The following is a 17,219-nucleotide window of genomic DNA, read 5'->3' as shown; positions in this document are numbered from 1 at the left end:
AATGTTCCAGGGTCATGCAGTTAAATGTCACCAATGGGACTCAAATCCAGGCGGTCTGGGCTAATAACTCAGCTCCGTAGGTGCTGGTTCTTAATGACCTGCTGTGGGATGGTCCTGGCACCTCACAATGACCCTGTACGTTGGTAACATTAGCCCCATGCAATTGAGCGTGGGCTCCTCCCCGCCCCCCGCCCCCCTTCCAGTTCTCCACTGGAAGGGACAGCGTGAGGGCTATGATCTCCTTTCTTCCTCGCACACATTGCTGTAACCACTGCATACCAGGCAATATACATATATTATTTCTAATTCTTGGAAAATGCTCATCTTGCTAATGAGAAAAATGAGGGTCTTAAAGCCCTGGGATTCCAATCTGGCGCCCTCTGGTGACGACCGTTGTATACTGCACAGGATTTCCTTGGTGTCCCAAGCCCTTCTTTCATGGCTGCTCCCCGCACTGTAGTGCACGTCATGAATGTCCCAACGCGAGAATGGCACCTCTTGCAGTTGAGCAGGACACAACTTGCATGATCACCCACAGTGGCCCTGCATCCCTCTGACGTGGAATTGGGTTGGAGAGAAGAATACCTCCTGCATGCAGACTTCAGTGACCCCTCAGACTTGGAGGGACAAGTCCTGGCCATATCAATAGTCTTTCTATGAGGCTGGAGGTGAGAACTCACTCGCGGGTGCAGAGAAAGTCCCGCGGGGCTTCCGAGGACTCAGAGACCAGGTCCAAATGAAAGACCGACTGGGGCTTGGTTTTGCTGTCGGGCCTGAGACCTGAGCACCAGGCTGTGTCTTGCTCAGGAGCTGCCTCCATCCTGTGTATGGAACAAGGCAGAGAATAAATTCATTCATAAACATAAATTAAGCGGCTGCTTGGAAAGAAAGCAGGAAGGTGGGTTGGCGAGGCTGGTGGCAGGCCTGGAATGCTAGTCAGAGTTCAGACTTCATGCGCTTTGCGGAGAGAGCCCTGGAAGTGTCTGCGCGGAGCTGAGTTTCAGCAAGAATAAAAGGAGGCTCGTGGGAGGAGGAGGGGGAGGCTGGAGAGCAGCTGGGAACTGCAATAGTTCAGGCTGGAGCTGATGGAGGCCAGAGTTAGGCAGGAGCGAAGTCTGGAAAGGCGGGGCCACACGGCGGAGGCGGGGCCACACGGCTCAGACGCAGCTGATTGGATTTGGGAGCCGCAAGTGGGAGGGGCCAGATTTGAGGGACCGGAGGCGCGGCGCTAGCTGTGTTCGCCAATCCGAGTGAGATGTCAAGTAGTGGCTGCCAGTTTTTCTCTTCGCCAACCTCAAACTGAACCACAACAGCCTAGAAAAAAAAAAAAATCTCAGCTCCCCCACCGCCCCCTCACCGCAGGGGATTAAAATCTTTACAGGGGATTAACACCGGCACACAGCCCTGTCGGCGCAGGCCCGGCTCCGGGTGGGCCGGTAATTGGCCCCAGCTTCCCCGCCTTGTTAGCCTTTCATGGAGCCAACAAGCCCCGCCTTTTTTTTTTTTTTTTTCCCCTCTAGCTCCAAGCCTCAGGGAAAATCCAGTCTGCCTGGGTTCAAATCCTGGCAGGGCCACTTTTTCGCTGTGTAATCCTGAGCAAGTGACTCAGCATCTCGGGGGCTCAGTTAAAACGGGGAATAATGGTCACATCTTCACTCTCAGGGCCATGGCGCGCTTTCCATCAATCAAGGTGCATATAAAGCTTGAAACAGTGTCTGGAGTGTAGTAAGGCCTCGGAAAATGTCAGCCACTATTGAAATATTGAGCATGAGTGATGGGCCCATAACGGCGTGTGGTTGAGCTGACAGTTTTGTTCATTCACTCATTGAACGCATATTTGCTGACAGCCTGACATGTGCTGAGGATACAGCAGGGAGCAAAACCAACAGACCCCTCATGAAGTTTACCCAGTTGGTCAACGTGTTCCGCGAGGGCAGCTTTGTGCAGGCCTCACATCCCCCTGGCCTGCGGCTTCTCCATCTCTGTAATGAGGAGCTCTCGTTGGTTCTCCATGTGCTGACAGAAGCAGGGGCCTGGGCAGAGGACGTCCTAAGACTCAGCTGTCCCCTGTGGCACCAGCCTTCTCTAGGAAGAGAGCAGCCGGTAGCTAGGAGCAATCAACCAAAGCCTAAGCATCTTTGAAGGCCCCTCTGGGCCCTAAAATGTGGAGGAAGTCCAGGACATTATTAATTCATTATGAAAAGACAGGTTTAGAAGCACATGCAGGAAGAACTTCTGAAAAGTTCTTAAATTCAAGATAATAACAGTGTAGCCACAAGGTGGCACCGCTACCTAGGCCCAATCTTGGGAAAAAATTAAAAAAAAAAATTATAGCAAAGTACAGATCATAATATAACAAACATTTGTGGCTCTATCACCCAGAATGAACAAATATTAACATTTTTGTCATGTTTTCTTTAGTTTTTTTTTTTTTAAAAAAATAAAGGCTATCAAACATTACAGCAAATGTGAAAGCAGAGGGACTAATACTCTATTCCACTATATTCCACGAACTTTTCAAAGCTAAAATTGACCAGGCAGCTCCTCTGGGTGAAATGGTTTAAATACTCATTCTGTCCACATCTTTACCACCCCAGTTTCAGAGTAGCAGAAAACCGAAGCGGCTTTGCCAAGTTCACAGAGCAAGTAGCAGAATCAGGATTCCGAAGCCAGGTCACTGGGCTCCAAAATCAGCTGTACACAGCGCATCCTAGGCTCGCTGTTGGTCAACCAGGAATCCCTGGGCCGAAGGATTTACTGTGGAGCTGAATGCATTCCCATTGTTCAGATGGGAACACTGAGGCCAGCAGCTAGCACTGACACAGCACCATAAAACTTACAGATTACATCAGTTACTCCCTCCCCTCAACAACGCCCTGAAGTGGGGGGAAGAAATTTTTTTCTATCTTTCTAGGTTCTTCCAGCCGGTCTAATAATCCATTTGACATGAGACAAGTTGCCGATGAGAAATAGTGACCCAAGGAGATGGAGCCGCTGGCCCTAAGTCCACAGAGCTGGTGAGCCACAGAAATGGGATCCCAGGTCTGGTCTTATTTTATTTTTATTTTTAAAATATATTTATTTATTGATTTCACAGAGGAAGAGAGAAGGAGAGAGAGAAAGAAACATCAACGATGAGAGAGAATCATTGATCGGCTGCCTCCTGAACACCCCCTACTGGGGATCGAGCCCGCAATCCAGGCATGTGCCCTTGGCCGGAATCGAACCCGGGATCCTTCAGTCCGCAGGCTGATGCTCTATCCACTGAGCCAAGGCTGCTAGGGCAAGGTCTGGTCTTTATGACATTCATCCCATGCTTGGTATACTACACCCTATTCCTCGGGACCCGCCAGAAACTGTCGGGGTGGTGCAGGTGGTATTGGGAGGGACAACAGGCCTCCTCCTCCCACTGCATCCACTACTCTGTGGGTAAGATGGGGGCTCTGAGCAACAAATAGTGGCTCATGGGTGGGTGAAGGGTGCTGCAGGGTCTTAAGGTTTTTCTGCTTTGGGTGTTGAGCAGACCCAGGTTTCAGTTCCACTTGGGTGAGGCGCTCTGAACCCCAGTTTAACATCTCTCTCAGCACTGTTATAGAGTCAGTGCCATGCAGTAAAGCCTTTGGAACATGGCAGGACTCACATGTGGGAGTCGCCGCAGGACGCGCGCCTCCGTGGAAGGCAGGTTCTTTTCAGCGGAAGGCAATCGAGACCCTCTGGGCTCAAGAGAAACTTGGACATCTCCCTTATAAATTTTAGATTTGGAGCCTTGCCCATAATACCAGTTATCACCAGAAATAATCTTTTTTTTTTTTTTACCTAACTATATGGCAGGGCGAACATCTAATTGCCGAACACCTGCTCTTCTTACCCATCTATGAATGGCCCTCCTCCCTCCTGAAGCCTGAGGCCCTAACCTCATCCTTAGCTCAGATGTCAGACACTCCATTTGCCGTGTCTGTCTCTGAACCCTTATGTGTGTGGGGTTCCCGTATGTGCATATGTAATTAAGTTTGGTTACGTTCTCTTGTTAATCTGCCCACGTCAATTTGATTATCAGACCGGCTGGAAGAACCTAGAAAGGTAGAGGGAAATGTCTTCCCCCCGAACGTGACTTCTCTGTTTCTACGGAGGGAAAACGGTGTCCTCCCCACCCCCACCCCTGCCCACACTGTCTAGATTTCCACTATATTGCTCTCCATCACCGTTTTTTCTCTAGCAAGTCTCCTTCCACTAGAATGTAAGCTCCACAAAGCAGGAGTCTCTGTTTGGGTTACTGTGTGTCAATTGGTCAGAACAGTATCTGACACCAACCAGGTGCTCAATAAATAGTTCACAATACTGATCTGTGAAGTCTGATAGAGACTCTTAGCCAGGGGAAGAGACACACAGTGGGGCCACACCCAACCCCTCCACCTGCAGTGACTCTACCCTCCACACCTGGCCTGGGAGTTTCCCAAATCTGTTCACTCTCTGCTACGCGGGGGTGCCGACAGGCCAGGGACTTCTTCCTTAGCCTGACGCTGTTGGGGAAAGGGATGGTTTCTGCTGGGAAGACCCCCAGGAGGAGGCAACCTGCTGTTTAACTAAGGGTCTGAAGGAAGTATTGGTATGTATCATCTATATTGTGTACGATGTTATATGTGTACATATGTGTGCATGTGTGTGTGCACCTACGGGTGTCAAGTGATCGGTGCAGTATCTTCCGCTGGGTTCCCGCTGACAGTGCTGTGTCTGGGCTGCGGGTGGGCAGGCCCGCCTTGGGGGGCAGTCCTGGGTGAAAGCGGGCCACAGGCGCCTCCTCCGAGTTCTTCCTGCGCCGCTGCCACGTGTGGGTTGGGGAGGGGAGTGCGGGGCTGTGGAGGCTGCCACCGCTGGGGAGGCGACCTGCTGCGGCTGGGGCGCTCGGAACGACCCTCCACAGGCCTGGGGTGCCCGGGGCCCCGCCCGCCTGCGAGGCGAGCGCTCGGATCTCCCCGCCCCCCGCGAGGAGGGCGCCGGCTCCGCGGAGCGAGGACCACGCGCTCCGGTAGCACCGCCGGCTCCGCGCGCGCCGGCCCCTCGCCGCGCCTCCCCGGCTCCCTGGGCGCTTGCCCGGAGGGCGGCCGCCTCTTCCTCCCGCAGCCCCGCGGCGCCCGCCCGCCCGCCCGCCCGCCCGCCTGCCGCAGTCGCCGGCGGATCCGCGCTGAGCGCCCCAGGTACTGAGCGCGGGCAGAAGCGGGGCGGTGACCCGGCGGCCGGAGGGGAGGGACGGAGCTCGGCCGCGGCTGCTCTGTCCCCGCCAGCGGGCCCCGCATACCACCCCAGGCTTCCCCGCGGGGGGCTTGGCTGTGGCCCGTGGGCCCCCACCCTGCGACCCCAAGCGCCACGGCCCCGGACCTAACGCCCACCTGCCGCGGGGAGCTTGCCTTCCGCCTTGGAGCGCCCGCTGCCCTCTGCTCCCACCTCCCCGGTCCTTGCCCTTCCCCCATCTGACCGCCTTTTCCAGGGGCCTCTACTCCCACCCCTTAACCTCCGAGAGTCCTCCTGCCCCCTTAAGGCACTCTGCTCCTCATCAGGGCCCCCCAAACTTCCTACCCCTGACCCACACCGCGGGCCCCTCTCCATCCTCTGCCCCATTGACCTGTCGCCCCTCTCCCTCTCTTCCCACCTGTCCCCCCCCCGCCTCCCCCGGGGGCGTCTGTTCTCTCCGACGACCCCCTCCAGCCCCCACTCCATCCTCAGGGTCCCTCGCCATCCTCAGGATTCCCCTCGGGTCTCACGGCCTCGCCCCCCGCCCCCCGCCCCGATGGTCCCAGAACCGGGCCCTGCATACAACAGCACGCCCGCCTGGGGGTCGGGGCTGGTGCCGGGCCCCGGGGGCAGTGGCTGGGTGGCGGCCGCGATGTGTGTGGTCATCGCATTGACCGCCGCGGCCAACTCGCTGCTCATCGCGCTCATCTGCACGCAGCCCGCGCTGCGCAACACGTCCAACTTCTTCCTGGTGTCGCTCTTCACGTCCGACCTGATGGTGGGGCTGGTGGTGATGCCGCCGGCCATGCTGAACGCGCTGTACGGGCGCTGGGTGCTGGCGCGAGGCCTCTGCCTGCTCTGGGCCGCCTTCGACGTGATGTGCTGCAGCGCCTCCATCCTCAACCTCTGCCTCATCAGCCTGGACCGCTACCTGCTCATCCTGTCGCCGCTGCGCTACAAGCTGCGCATGACGCCCGCGCGCGCCTCGGCGCTGGTTCTGGGCGCCTGGACCCTCGCCGCGCTCGCCTCCTTCCTGCCCCTGCTGCTGGGCTGGCACGAGCTGGGCCGCGCGCGGGCACCCGCTCCGGGCCAGTGCCGCCTGCTGGCCAGCCTGCCGTTCGTCCTCGTGGCGTCGGGCCTCACCTTCTTCCTGCCCTCGGGCGCCATCTGCTTCACCTACTGCAGGATCCTGCTGGCCGCCCGCAAGCAGGCCCTGCAGGTGGCCTCCCTCCCCACCGGCGTGGCGGGCCAGGCCTTGGAGACATCGCAGGTACCGGGTGCGCAGGGAGATGGGGCTTGCGGGTTGGAGAGAAATGAGCAGCCACTGGTACCTACTGCGGCATCTGCCACTTAGTATACACTTGCTGGCAACGTCCGAGTGGCCATGCCCACCTTCCGTCTGAACTCCAGACTCAGCCCGGGACTGTCCACAGGACAGCTTCATGGGCGGTGCAGCAGGCTTCTGGAAGGTGGCATGTGCGACAGGGAATTCAGGACGTCCCAAGGCTCCTCTGGGGTCTTCCCCTTCATGGCAAGTGGCACCATCATGACATCACAGGCCAGAAACAGGGATGATTTTTCTCCCTTTGATCATGGGATTCATTAGCGAGAGCTGCTGGTGCTGTCTTTTAAATGCGTGCCATCTCAATGCCACCGTCCTAATCCAAGCCATCGCTGTGTCTTACCTGGAGCCTCCGAGAGTCTCCCCCTGGTCCCCTGCTTCCTCCAGACCTACTCCCCTCCATTTTCCGCACAGGAGTCAGAGTAACAGAGAAAAAGAATGATCACGGCACTTCCTTGCTTCAAACCCTTCAGTGGCTCCCTGTTGCTGTCAAGGTAAAGAGGAGACCCAGCCTGGCCGGCATGGCTCAGTGGCTGAGCGTCGACCTATGAACCAGGAAGTCACAGTTCGATTCCCAGTCAGGGCACATGCCTGGGTTGAGGGCTCCATCTCCAGTGTGGGGTGTGCAGGAGGCAGCCAATCTGTGATTCTCTCTCATCATTGATGTTCCTATTTTTCTCTCCCTTCTTCTCTGAAATCAATTTTAAAAAGTGTATGTATGTGTGTATTCTATATAATAAAACCCTAATATGCAAATTGACTGGACTGCACACTGACCACCAGGGGGCAGATGCTCAATGCATGAGCTGCCCCCTGGTGGTCAGTGTGCTCCCACAGGGGGAGTACTGCTCAGCCAGAAGCAGGGCTCACAGCTGGCAAGCACAGAGGCCGTGGCAGGAGCCTCTCCCACCTCCCCAGCAGCGCTAAGGACCCCTCAGGGGATGTCCAACTGCTGGCTTAGGCCCACTCCCCGTGCACGGGGCCTCTGGTATATATATATATCCATGTCAGGATCTGGCCTCCAGAACCTATCCTGCCAACCTCTCTTGCTTCACCTCACCCCCCTCCCTCTCTCTGCACCAGTCACATGGTTCTCCTGGTGGTTCCTTGGAGGCACCAGGCTGACTTCTGTGCCAAGGTCTTTGCACTTGCTGTTCCCTCTGCCTGGAAAGTTTCCCCCCAGAGCTCCCCTTGCTTGACTTTTTCAGCTCACAGGTCACCTCTCCCTAGAGGCCGCCCCTGACTACTCTGCAGACCCACGTCCTGCCTGCCTGGTTGTTGACTTGTGTGATTTGTCTGTCTCCCCACTTGAATGGACGCTCCATGAGGACCGGCGTGCCTGGGTTGGTTTGATCTCCACTGCACAGGCTAATGCTTCCTAACCACTTGTGAATGGGGTCGGTGCTCCTAGCTCAAGGCCCTGCAGCGTCTAGAAGTGGAGTACCTGCTTTGGCCACCCAGGCCACGTGCTGCCTGAGTCCTGTTGTCCACCCGAGGGATGGGGGCGTAGACTGACCAGGCCTGAACCCCAAAGAATTAGGTCACACGCCGGAGGAAGTTTCAAACTGGGCTCTACAGATTCATCTTGGTGTAGCTTCAGGTGGAAGAGGCTCTTGCAGGATGGGGTGGGAGATGCTTTGAGGGTCATTGGGTGAATAGAGAATTGGCTGGGTGGGAGGAGGTCCTGGCTGCAGGCCTGCTCTGTCCCCTTATCTGTGCTCACTGGAGAACGTTCTGGATTCTCAGCAGGTGGCTGTGGCCCTGGCTTGGTGCTTTGGCAATAGGAAGAACTGCCGTGGGCCACCCCTACTCTCCTTGGGTTCTTGTAAAGGAACATGTCCCAAACTTCAGGCACAAGGAACCACCTTGGGATATCTGTCTTCCTCCCCTTCCCCCTCCCCCTACCCCCCACTCTTCAAGCCACTTCATTCATATGTACTTAGCATTTTCTTTAAATCACCTCATTTATCTCCTTACTTCCGTGAATTTGTTAGGAAGGGAACTTGTTCTTTCCGGAAATGGAAAATCAATATCTTTGCCATAAATAGAAGGTGATCAAACACAGCTTCCGAGCGGGTGCAGAACCAGTGGTGCTCCCAAGTCCAGCTCATTGGTCAGAGGGACTGAGCCGAGGCCGGCTTCCTCTTTGTTAAGTGTTAGACGGATGGTCAAGTCCAAGTAGCATCCACACATGACTCTCTCGTGACGTAAGCAGAGAGCTGATGTTCCGACTCCGTGATTCAGTTATTTCACAGGGTGTCCATTTACCACTTCAGTCCCCGCCCACCCCACACTAAGCTCTGCTGTAGTGACCAAGGAGCTCTCTGCCCCTTCTGTGGATTCCTTTCCTTCCTCACTCTCATTTGGCCAAACTGGACTCTTGGCTGTCCTTTGGGCCACCAAGCACAATCCTGCCTCAGGGCCTTTGCACTTGCTGTTCCCCCGCCTGGAGTGCCCCTTCCCTTCACCTCCACATGGCTTCTCTGCAACTCCACCACTTTCTGCCACACTTCCCCAGGTCCCCTTCAGCCCTACTTTCCTGCGATATAGTTCTCAGCAGCACTTACCACTCCTGACATGCTATACACGTTCCCACTTATTTATCTGTTGTGTATTTCCTCCTATTGGGATGTAAGCTCTATGAGGTGGGGACTTGTCTCTTAGTTTACTGTATTCCCAGCACCTGCACCAGTGCCTGGCATATCCTAAGTGCTCAGTGTTCATTGATGGAAGGACTGACATTAACACAGAGCTTCACAGAGCTGGCCATTCCACCCCTGTTCAAGCTGCTTCCTTTCCTCCCACTCCTTTCAGAATCAGTTCTTGTATCTGATGGAGCCTAGGCTTTTTAGTCCATCAGTTCCTTTGCTTGGTGACATGTATGGAGGACCTACTGTGTGCAGGAGCTGTTGGAGGCTGTGAATGTGGTGATGAGCTGGGCTGAGAAGGTCCCGCCCTCTTGGAATCCATGTTCTAGTCGGGGAGGCAGACATTGATCACGAAACCTTACCATGATGAGGGTGTGGATCTCATAAGAGGGGCACCTCACCCCGTGGACGTGCAGAGGCTATCAGTCGCTGTGCCTGTGTTTGCAAACCGAATGCTGGATCTCGAGATGTCCTCACGGATCAGTTAGGCCAGCACCTGCCGCCCAGGCAGAATGGCCCCTGGGCCCCTCCCGTCAGACATGTGTCTGTGCTGATTCCTCCTGCTCCCTGGGGGGCCTTTTCCTTGGTTTGAGTGTGGAAGTGCCAGGCCCCACCGCTACCCTCGCTTCCCAAACCACTCGGCTCCTAAGCAGGCCTTCCGGTGCCGTGGTCCATGTTGCCTGGAGAATTGCTGCGTTTGGGAATTTGCTTCTGGGATGTGGCTTCTATTCTGGCCTCCTGGGTCATGACCCCTTTCCTCCCACTTGGACAGTCCTGTCCCAGAGACCCGAAGCGTCCAGCCTGGGGGTGGAGGCTCTCTCAGTGCCTGGACTTAAAGTACCTGATGAGAATGAACAACACTCAGGGCACGCGGGGCCTCTTTCCTCCTGCTTTCAGCCCCATGTAGCCCTTAGCTCCCTCCCCAGTCCAGCCTCTGGCTTCCCCACAGAAGGAGGGGAGTTGGGCTCCGGTGCCCGGAGTCCCAGCGCCTCTGGGCTGAGATCACGGGAGCTGAGCAGCGCGAGCACCTTCTCTCCGCACCCTCCACACCAGCATCTCCATGCGAACGGGCTTGGAAAAGCCACTGGTGGCTCTGTGGGTTCAGCCTGGTCTTCGGGCCCCAGGGGCTGTGAGAAAGGGGGCCATGCTTAGAGCTGAGGCAGGGACTGTGGGCGTGGGAGGTGGTGATGTCAGAGGAAGAGGCTGCCTGAATGTGGGGTGGGGGAGGGGGAGGAGGAAGAGAGAGGAGAACGCGCCCCTGTGGGAATGGGGCTCATCCTTGGGAGATTCCAGAGGAACCAGTGAGGGAGCTCAGCTTGGTGGGGATGCTGGCAGTGTCTGCTTTCTCAGCTCCTCTCTGTCTGCCAGGATCCCGTGTCTCTGGTCCACAGCCCCTTCCCCATCGTCTTCCTCTGCACCTCGTCTTTCTCCCCTTCTCTCCTTCAGTTCCATTTCACCCCATTCTCTTCCTCCTGCATCCCTCCATCTTCCTCTACCCACTTCTCTCCCATCAATTTCTTCTCCTTTCCCTCCTCCCAGCTTTCCCACCCTCCCTCACCCAACTATGCATCATTCTGTCTTAGTGATCCATCTCTTCCATCCCTGCTTCCTCCTCCTCCTCAGAGGGGGAGGCTGCGATCACAGAAATATCTCAGAGGGAGAGGAGAGGCTGAACTGGGGAGAGGCTGATGGAGGAGCAGTGTCGAGCATGGCAGGCTTGGCTGCTGCTGGGTCCGGGGCGACTTGGTGAGCCAGGGCTCGGTGCAGGAGCCTGTGTGTCTGGCTGGTCATGGGCTCAAATCCTGCCTCCTTCCCATCACATCCAGATGACTTCAGACAAGTCCTCCAACTCCCTTCACCCCAAGGGTAATGCTAGTTAGCACCTGAGGCTGTTTGAAGAACCAATAAGATAATATACGTACACTTGGCACATAGTAGGTGCTCAACAAATGTTCTCCTTTCCTCTTGTGGCAAAAATGGTCCTGGGGAGCTCACCCCCTTTTGAGTCTTTCTAGGGAAAAGCACTATTGATGCCACCAGCATCAGCATCACCGTCATCAAAGAGATAAACTGGACACTGTCAACAACAATATAGCTAACACGTGGTACATATTATGTGCCAGGCCCTGCCTGAATACCTTGCTGCATACCATCTTAAGTTAATTCTTACTAAGTCATATGAGGTACATGCTATTATGATTGCTGTTATGCAGATGAGAAAACTGAGGCACAGAGAGGTGCAGTGCCTTGCTGAAGGTCGATGCTCAACCGACTGAGCCACGCCAGGCAGGGCATGACTCATTCTTTGAAGCCTGTTAGTATTCTACAGTGGGTTTATTTAGCCACTCTCTCTCTGATGGACATTCAGGCCATTTCTGATTTTTTTTTCTATCACGAATAGTGCTGTGGGACACCTTCTTGTACCTGCCCAGTGTGCAGGCGTGTGTGGGTGTTTATGAATATAGTTTACCTGTGAGTGGAATTGGCCCCTGGAAAGGCGCTGCCAAGTTGTCCTCCAGGTGGCTGCCCTCTGACAGTCATGCTTGTCATGGACACGTATAAGGGGCATGTGGAAGCAATGTGACCACGAGGGGCCGTGAGGTGGGTACGGGGCAGAGAGAAGCGGGGAGGGGGAGGCTGGCACCAGCCAGAGCCCAGGGTGTGGGCTGACAGTGGCCGTTGGCTCCTGCTCCATGGAGGGCTCTTGGTGACTGTGGTAGGGTTTCTGCAACCCCACCCTGACTATGGCCCATGGATGCCATCCCCCCAAATGGCAGCAGGATGGTGAAGCAGAAGTGCAGCTCCTGGAGCCAGAAATGACTTTGGCCCCTGACTCAACACAAATCTGCTGTTATGTTGCCTCTCTGAACCTCCTCTGCAAAATGGAGATAATAGCACTTACCTCACGTAAAGATTGAACGGCACAATGAATATCAAATGCTGATGCATAGTAAGTGCTCAATAAATGGGGCCAGTTTGGGGTCATTGGTGCTTTGGCTCATGACCTTGTTCTGGCACATGTGACCTTGGGAAGGAACCCTACTTTCTCTCTTCCCTTCTGCCCATGTTCTTGGGTCAACTCTCTGGGGGAGAAGAGCAGAAACACCCATGGTTGTTCCCAGGAAGAGCAGAGAGGGAATCTCAGGTGATCTATAACTCCATTCCTGGAACTTTCTCCCCTGACGATTGCCCCCAAGGTCTCTCCCTCAGTCCCCCCATGCCCTAGAGCTCTGACAAGACCAAGGTTTTCACTTGCTTCTCTCCTGCCCCAGGTCACCAGGTCTCAGAGGAGTTCCCATATGGGTGGGGCCTTTTGGAGATGGTGCCCCCCCCATGGTCTGTCCCCATTATTGATGGCATCAATTTGAAGGCATGGCAGCTTTTAGGAGATTCTTTGGGGAAGCAGGAGCTTCTTGTCCTGGCTGACCATGGGGGTGGGGGGGCACAGAAGCCATGTGGAGACCAATCTGGAGGAGAGAAAATGAGAAGAGGAAAGAGAAAAGCAGATCCCCCCACCCCCGCCTGCCCGCCCTTCTGCCTTGCTACAGCACGGTGAGTCAGAGCATTTGCCCTGACGTCTGTGCTGCTTTGGGGAGCCAGAGCTGCTGGCAGAAGGGCCCGGCTCCCGAGGGCGCTGAAATTTCTCCAACCTCATACACACACCCTGAGCCCACATCGGGACGACCATGTACCTAGCACTTCGTGTTGGGCACTGTGCATGCATTGGTTACCCACAGCCCCACAGCGACTCCGTAAGCTGCGTATTGTTCCTCCCACTTTACAGACGTGGAAACAGAGACTCGAGGCTACAGTGTGAGTAAGTGGTAGAGGCATGGTTTGCAGCCAGGTCACTTGTCTTAAAAGCCCTGCCTCTGCCCAACGCTGCCCCACCGAGACGGAGGGAGAGAGCAGGGGCCTCTCCTTGTTTGCTCTTTGTGAATCTGTCCTCGATATTCCTATAACCAGACTTCACCTGGGCAAACACATCGGGGGCTGGCAGTTACTGTGTGCTTCATCTCTCCCCTCCTGCCCACTGACATTTCAGAATTAGACCCCCTGATTCTATAGGCGGATAGTAGGGAGCGGGTGTTTCAGCACCATGGACAAGAACAAAGTCTTGCTGCTTTGAGGAGGCGGAGAAAGGCAAGGCTGGAAGGTGTGTGTGTGTGTGTGTGTGTGTGTGTGTGTGTGTGTGTGTGTGTGTAGGGCGTGGGGGGGGGGGGAGGGTGTCCTGAATCTGAGAGCTAATGTGATGGGACTGACACATCCTGGCTTTGTCTCTTCCGCCCCCTTTCCATCTGGGAAGGTTGCCTGGGAATCTGGTTCCCTTTTGACTGTCATCTCTCTATACCCAACCCACTACTGGCTGCCTCATGAACTAAGCTGGAGTTTAGGAAATGTTGGGGGATCCCTGGCTTTCAAAGCCCAGGTATGCTCCCCAGAAGCACACACCCCTTTTCCATAATTCAATGAAGTGTCCGGATCTCCTGCGCACTGATATTTATTTACATTGTGAATGTAGGCGGGTCTCACTTTGTGTACATCTTATATATGAAAATCCAAATTGCTTACAACCCATGTTTTAAGGGGAGGCTCCATGGACCCTTAGCGGTTCAATGGTGGACTTTAAGATGGTCTCAGAAGCCCCTGGAAGTGTGGGAATGTTTTTTTGTGTGTGTGTGAAAATTGATAAGCTTTTAGTTTTCTGGGGAGTAGTGTCATTAGATTCTCAATGGGCTCATGAGGTTGAAACAGTTATGGGAACTTCTGGGCTAAAGGCTCATCCAGTTCAAGGAGACATTTTTATGTTTTGGGACTGCGGGTCCCCAGTTTGCAAAGTCAAATTCTAACCTCTTCGTGCCCCGGTCCCCCTTTCGATGGCTGCTGTGGAGCAGCTCCGTTCTCCCCCATTCCTCCCCACACCCCTGCTCTTCAAGTCTATGCTTGGGAATGGAGACGTCTGCCAGACACACATGATTTGAGCTGTGAAATGCCAAGGTCACTAGCACCCTAGTAAATTATAATAAATTTCACTGTGAACGTTTGCTCTCTGCACATGCTTTCGGAATAGCACTTTATTTTGTGGAGGGTGAGGGTAACAGGGGCAAGCAAAATCTTACTCCAAACACTGAAGAGAACCCATATACAAAGAGATTGCCACGCCCTGGACAGCAACAGGCCCTCTTGTCAAATACCCTTCAATTGCAACTAATTCTTGTGGCGCCAAAGGCTTTGGGAGGTGCTGGGGCTCACAGTCGGGCATGCTGGCCAGTGTAGAGTTGTCCTTTGCACGGAGCGTGGGTCTTTTGAACTGGTTTGTGTTTGGGGCAGTGTTGCTCTGCCTCACTGCAGTTCCTAGAGCTCCTTGTGAAGAGCTGGGTCAGGAGCAGGGCTCAGTCTATTGCTGGGATCAGGGCTCAGTCTGGGCCTAAGGTTGGTTCAGTCTGGTCCCCGGTTGAGGCTCAGTTTGACACCTTGGTTATACAGGGCTTAGTCTATGGGAGCTTTCAGGAATCAGTCCTTGGTTCATCGCTGATGTCAGGGCTTGGTCTGGACTCAGGGTCAGGCCTCAGGTTAGGGCTACAGTTGGGGCTGAGTCAAGGATCAGGACTCAAGGATCAGGATCAGTATTGCTGATACTAGGGTCCAGTCTAGAATTAGGATTGAGGCTCAGTCTGTGGATGGGATCAGGGTCCGGCCGGGGCTCTCTCCCAGCTGCTCACGTGGCCTTCCTTTCGGCAGGTGCCCAGGACCCCACGCCCAGGGACGGAGTCAGCTGACAGCAGGCGTCTGGCCACCAAGCACAGCAGGAAGGCCTTGAAGGCCAGCCTGACCCTGGGCATCCTGCTGGGCATGTTCTTTGTGACCTGGCTGCCCTTCTTTGTGGCCAACATTGCCCAGGTAATGCCACAGCAGGGGGCAGGTGAGTCCAGGCCTCGCTGGGAGGCCCCCAAGCTCCACCTCAGCCCCGGCACGGGAGGGAGGAAGGTGGGCTGCCGCTCATGGTGTGTTTGGCTGTGTCTGTCCCGGCCGTGCTGGGTGGGGTGGTCTGTGTTCCTGCCCTGGGGCCAGGCGTGATGCACCCTTCCCTCCAGGCTGTGTGCGACTGCGTCTCCCCAGGCCTCTTCGATGTCCTCACATGGCTGGGCTACTGCAACAGCACCATGAACCCCATCATCTACCCCCTCTTCATGCGGGACTTCAAGCGGGCCCTGGGCAAGCTGCTGCCCTGTCCCCACTGGCCCCAGGAGCACCGGGCCAGCGTGGCCTCACCCTCCATGCGCACCTCCCACAGCGGCGCCCGGCCGGGCCTGAGCCTGCAGCAGGTGCTGCCCCTGCCCCTGCCCCCAGACTCCGACTCCGACCCTGACTCGGGCTCAGGAGGCTCCTCAGGCCTGCAGCTCACGGCCCAGCTGCTGCTGCCGGGAGAGGCCACCCGGGACACCCTGCCGCCTGCCAGGACTTCTGCCACCGTCAACTTCTTCAACAGGGATCCCGTGGAGCCCAAGCTGCGGCTGCATCTGCTTGGTGCCCCCACGAACTGATGGGGCTTGTGGCTGGTCAGGGGGGAGCTGGACTGGGTGCAACCAAGCCCCCGAGGCCTTGGGCCAGCTCTGGCTGAGGCCAGGAGGCAGCAGGTCTCTCAGGGGCCCTCTGAACTCTGGTGGGGTGTACTGAATCAGCCCCACTACCCACTCCAGGTCCTCCACCTGCGAGGTAATCGCTGGCTTCATACAGTGTCTCCAGAAGGCTGCATTGCTGAGTGTAACTTGTGTAGAGAATGGTTGGAGGGCTCTGGGAGCGGGGCAGGGGGCCCTTGGTTCAGATTAAGGTGAAGACCATCGCCTTTGCACATCCTATCAGATCGCACGTCTGCAGAGATGGGTCAGTGCAGGCTGAGCCCTTTGCTCCTCTAACTGTAGTTCGTGGGCATGGTCTCCAGGGAGTTTGTTGAAAACGCACACCTCTCCTCGCCCCAGACCTGCCGAGTCATAATCTACACGTGAGCAAGGTCCCCGGTGACTCGTGTGCTCACATGGTTTGAGGTGTGCTGGTTTAGCTGATCCTTAACCCTGAGGATGGTCTGCTGGATGGTTTTTGGACCAGCCAGCCCCTCGGATGTGTGTGGCCTCACAGGGAACCCCTGAGCCTGGGAGTCAGGCAGGCCTCAACTGGAATCCATGCTCCATTACTTACTAGTTCTGCACGGGTTACTTAACCTCTCAGAGCCTGTTGGTGTGTGTGCAACATGGGGCAATGCTGCCTGCCTCGCAGGCTGCCTGCCTCGCAGGCTGCCTGCCTCGTAGGCTGCCTGCCTCGTAGGCTGCCTGCCTCGTAGGCTGCCATGAGAACGGGGACAGTGTGCATCGATGCCAGCGCCCGGCAGTAGTCGGTGGTCCCTGTGGCTGTTGTACCTCCCGGCATTCAGCCCCCCGGGCCATTTGTTCCCATTGTTTCCCCATCTCCCTCCTCTTCTCCAGCCCCATCCCAGCTCCCAGGCTACGGCACTGCCTCTCCTGGGGCACAGGGGTGGCTGGTGGTTTTTTGCTCAACATCTGGGATGGGTGTTCCTCTGCCCTGGGCTTCTTTGGACCTAGAAGAGGACCTGCTGATGCAGAACCATCCCCTGGCCCTACCTCCTTCTGGCCTTTCCTGGGTCAGTGAGGGACGTGGGAGAGGTGGCCACTCAGGTCAGCAGAGTTGAAGAGGAGCTGCCCCTGGTGTGGGCTGGTGCGTCAAGCAGGCAGGTGAACCCTGGTACGGGACCTGTTTTTTTATTTTTTTAATATGTTTTATTGATTTGTTACAGAGAGGAGAGGAGAGGGATAGAGAGTTAGAAACATCGATGAGAGAGAAGCATCGATCAGCTGCCTTCTGCACACTCCCTACTGGGGATGTGCCCGCAACCAAGATACATGCCCTTGACCGGAATTGAACCCGGGACCCTTCAGTCCGCAGGGCGACGCTCTATCCACTGAGCCAAACCGGTTAGGACTTGT

At 55.8% G+C, this 17,219-nt stretch overlaps 1 protein-coding gene across 1 annotated transcript; it reads left to right on the top strand.

Annotated features, from left to right (window-relative positions):
* The first annotated feature begins 5,785 nt into the window (after window positions 1-5,785).
* On the top strand, window positions 5,786-16,438 carry HTR6 (5-hydroxytryptamine receptor 6). Its single transcript, XM_059686131.1, has 3 exons — window positions 5,786-6,499; window positions 14,962-15,120; window positions 15,315-16,438. The coding sequence occupies exons 1-3, from the start codon at window positions 5,786-5,788 to the stop codon at window positions 15,762-15,764; spliced, it is 1,323 nt and encodes a 440-aa protein (XP_059542114.1). The 3' UTR covers window positions 15,765-16,438.
* The last annotated feature ends 781 nt before the right edge of the window (window positions 16,439-17,219 follow it).

Source organism: Myotis daubentonii, chromosome 3, assembly GCF_963259705.1.
Source record: "Myotis daubentonii chromosome 3, mMyoDau2.1, whole genome shotgun sequence".
Classification (NCBI taxonomy): Eukaryota; Metazoa; Chordata; class Mammalia; order Chiroptera; family Vespertilionidae; genus Myotis; species Myotis daubentonii.
Note: the sequence above shows the minus strand (reverse complement) of the source record. Positions and strands in the feature narration are given on the sequence as shown.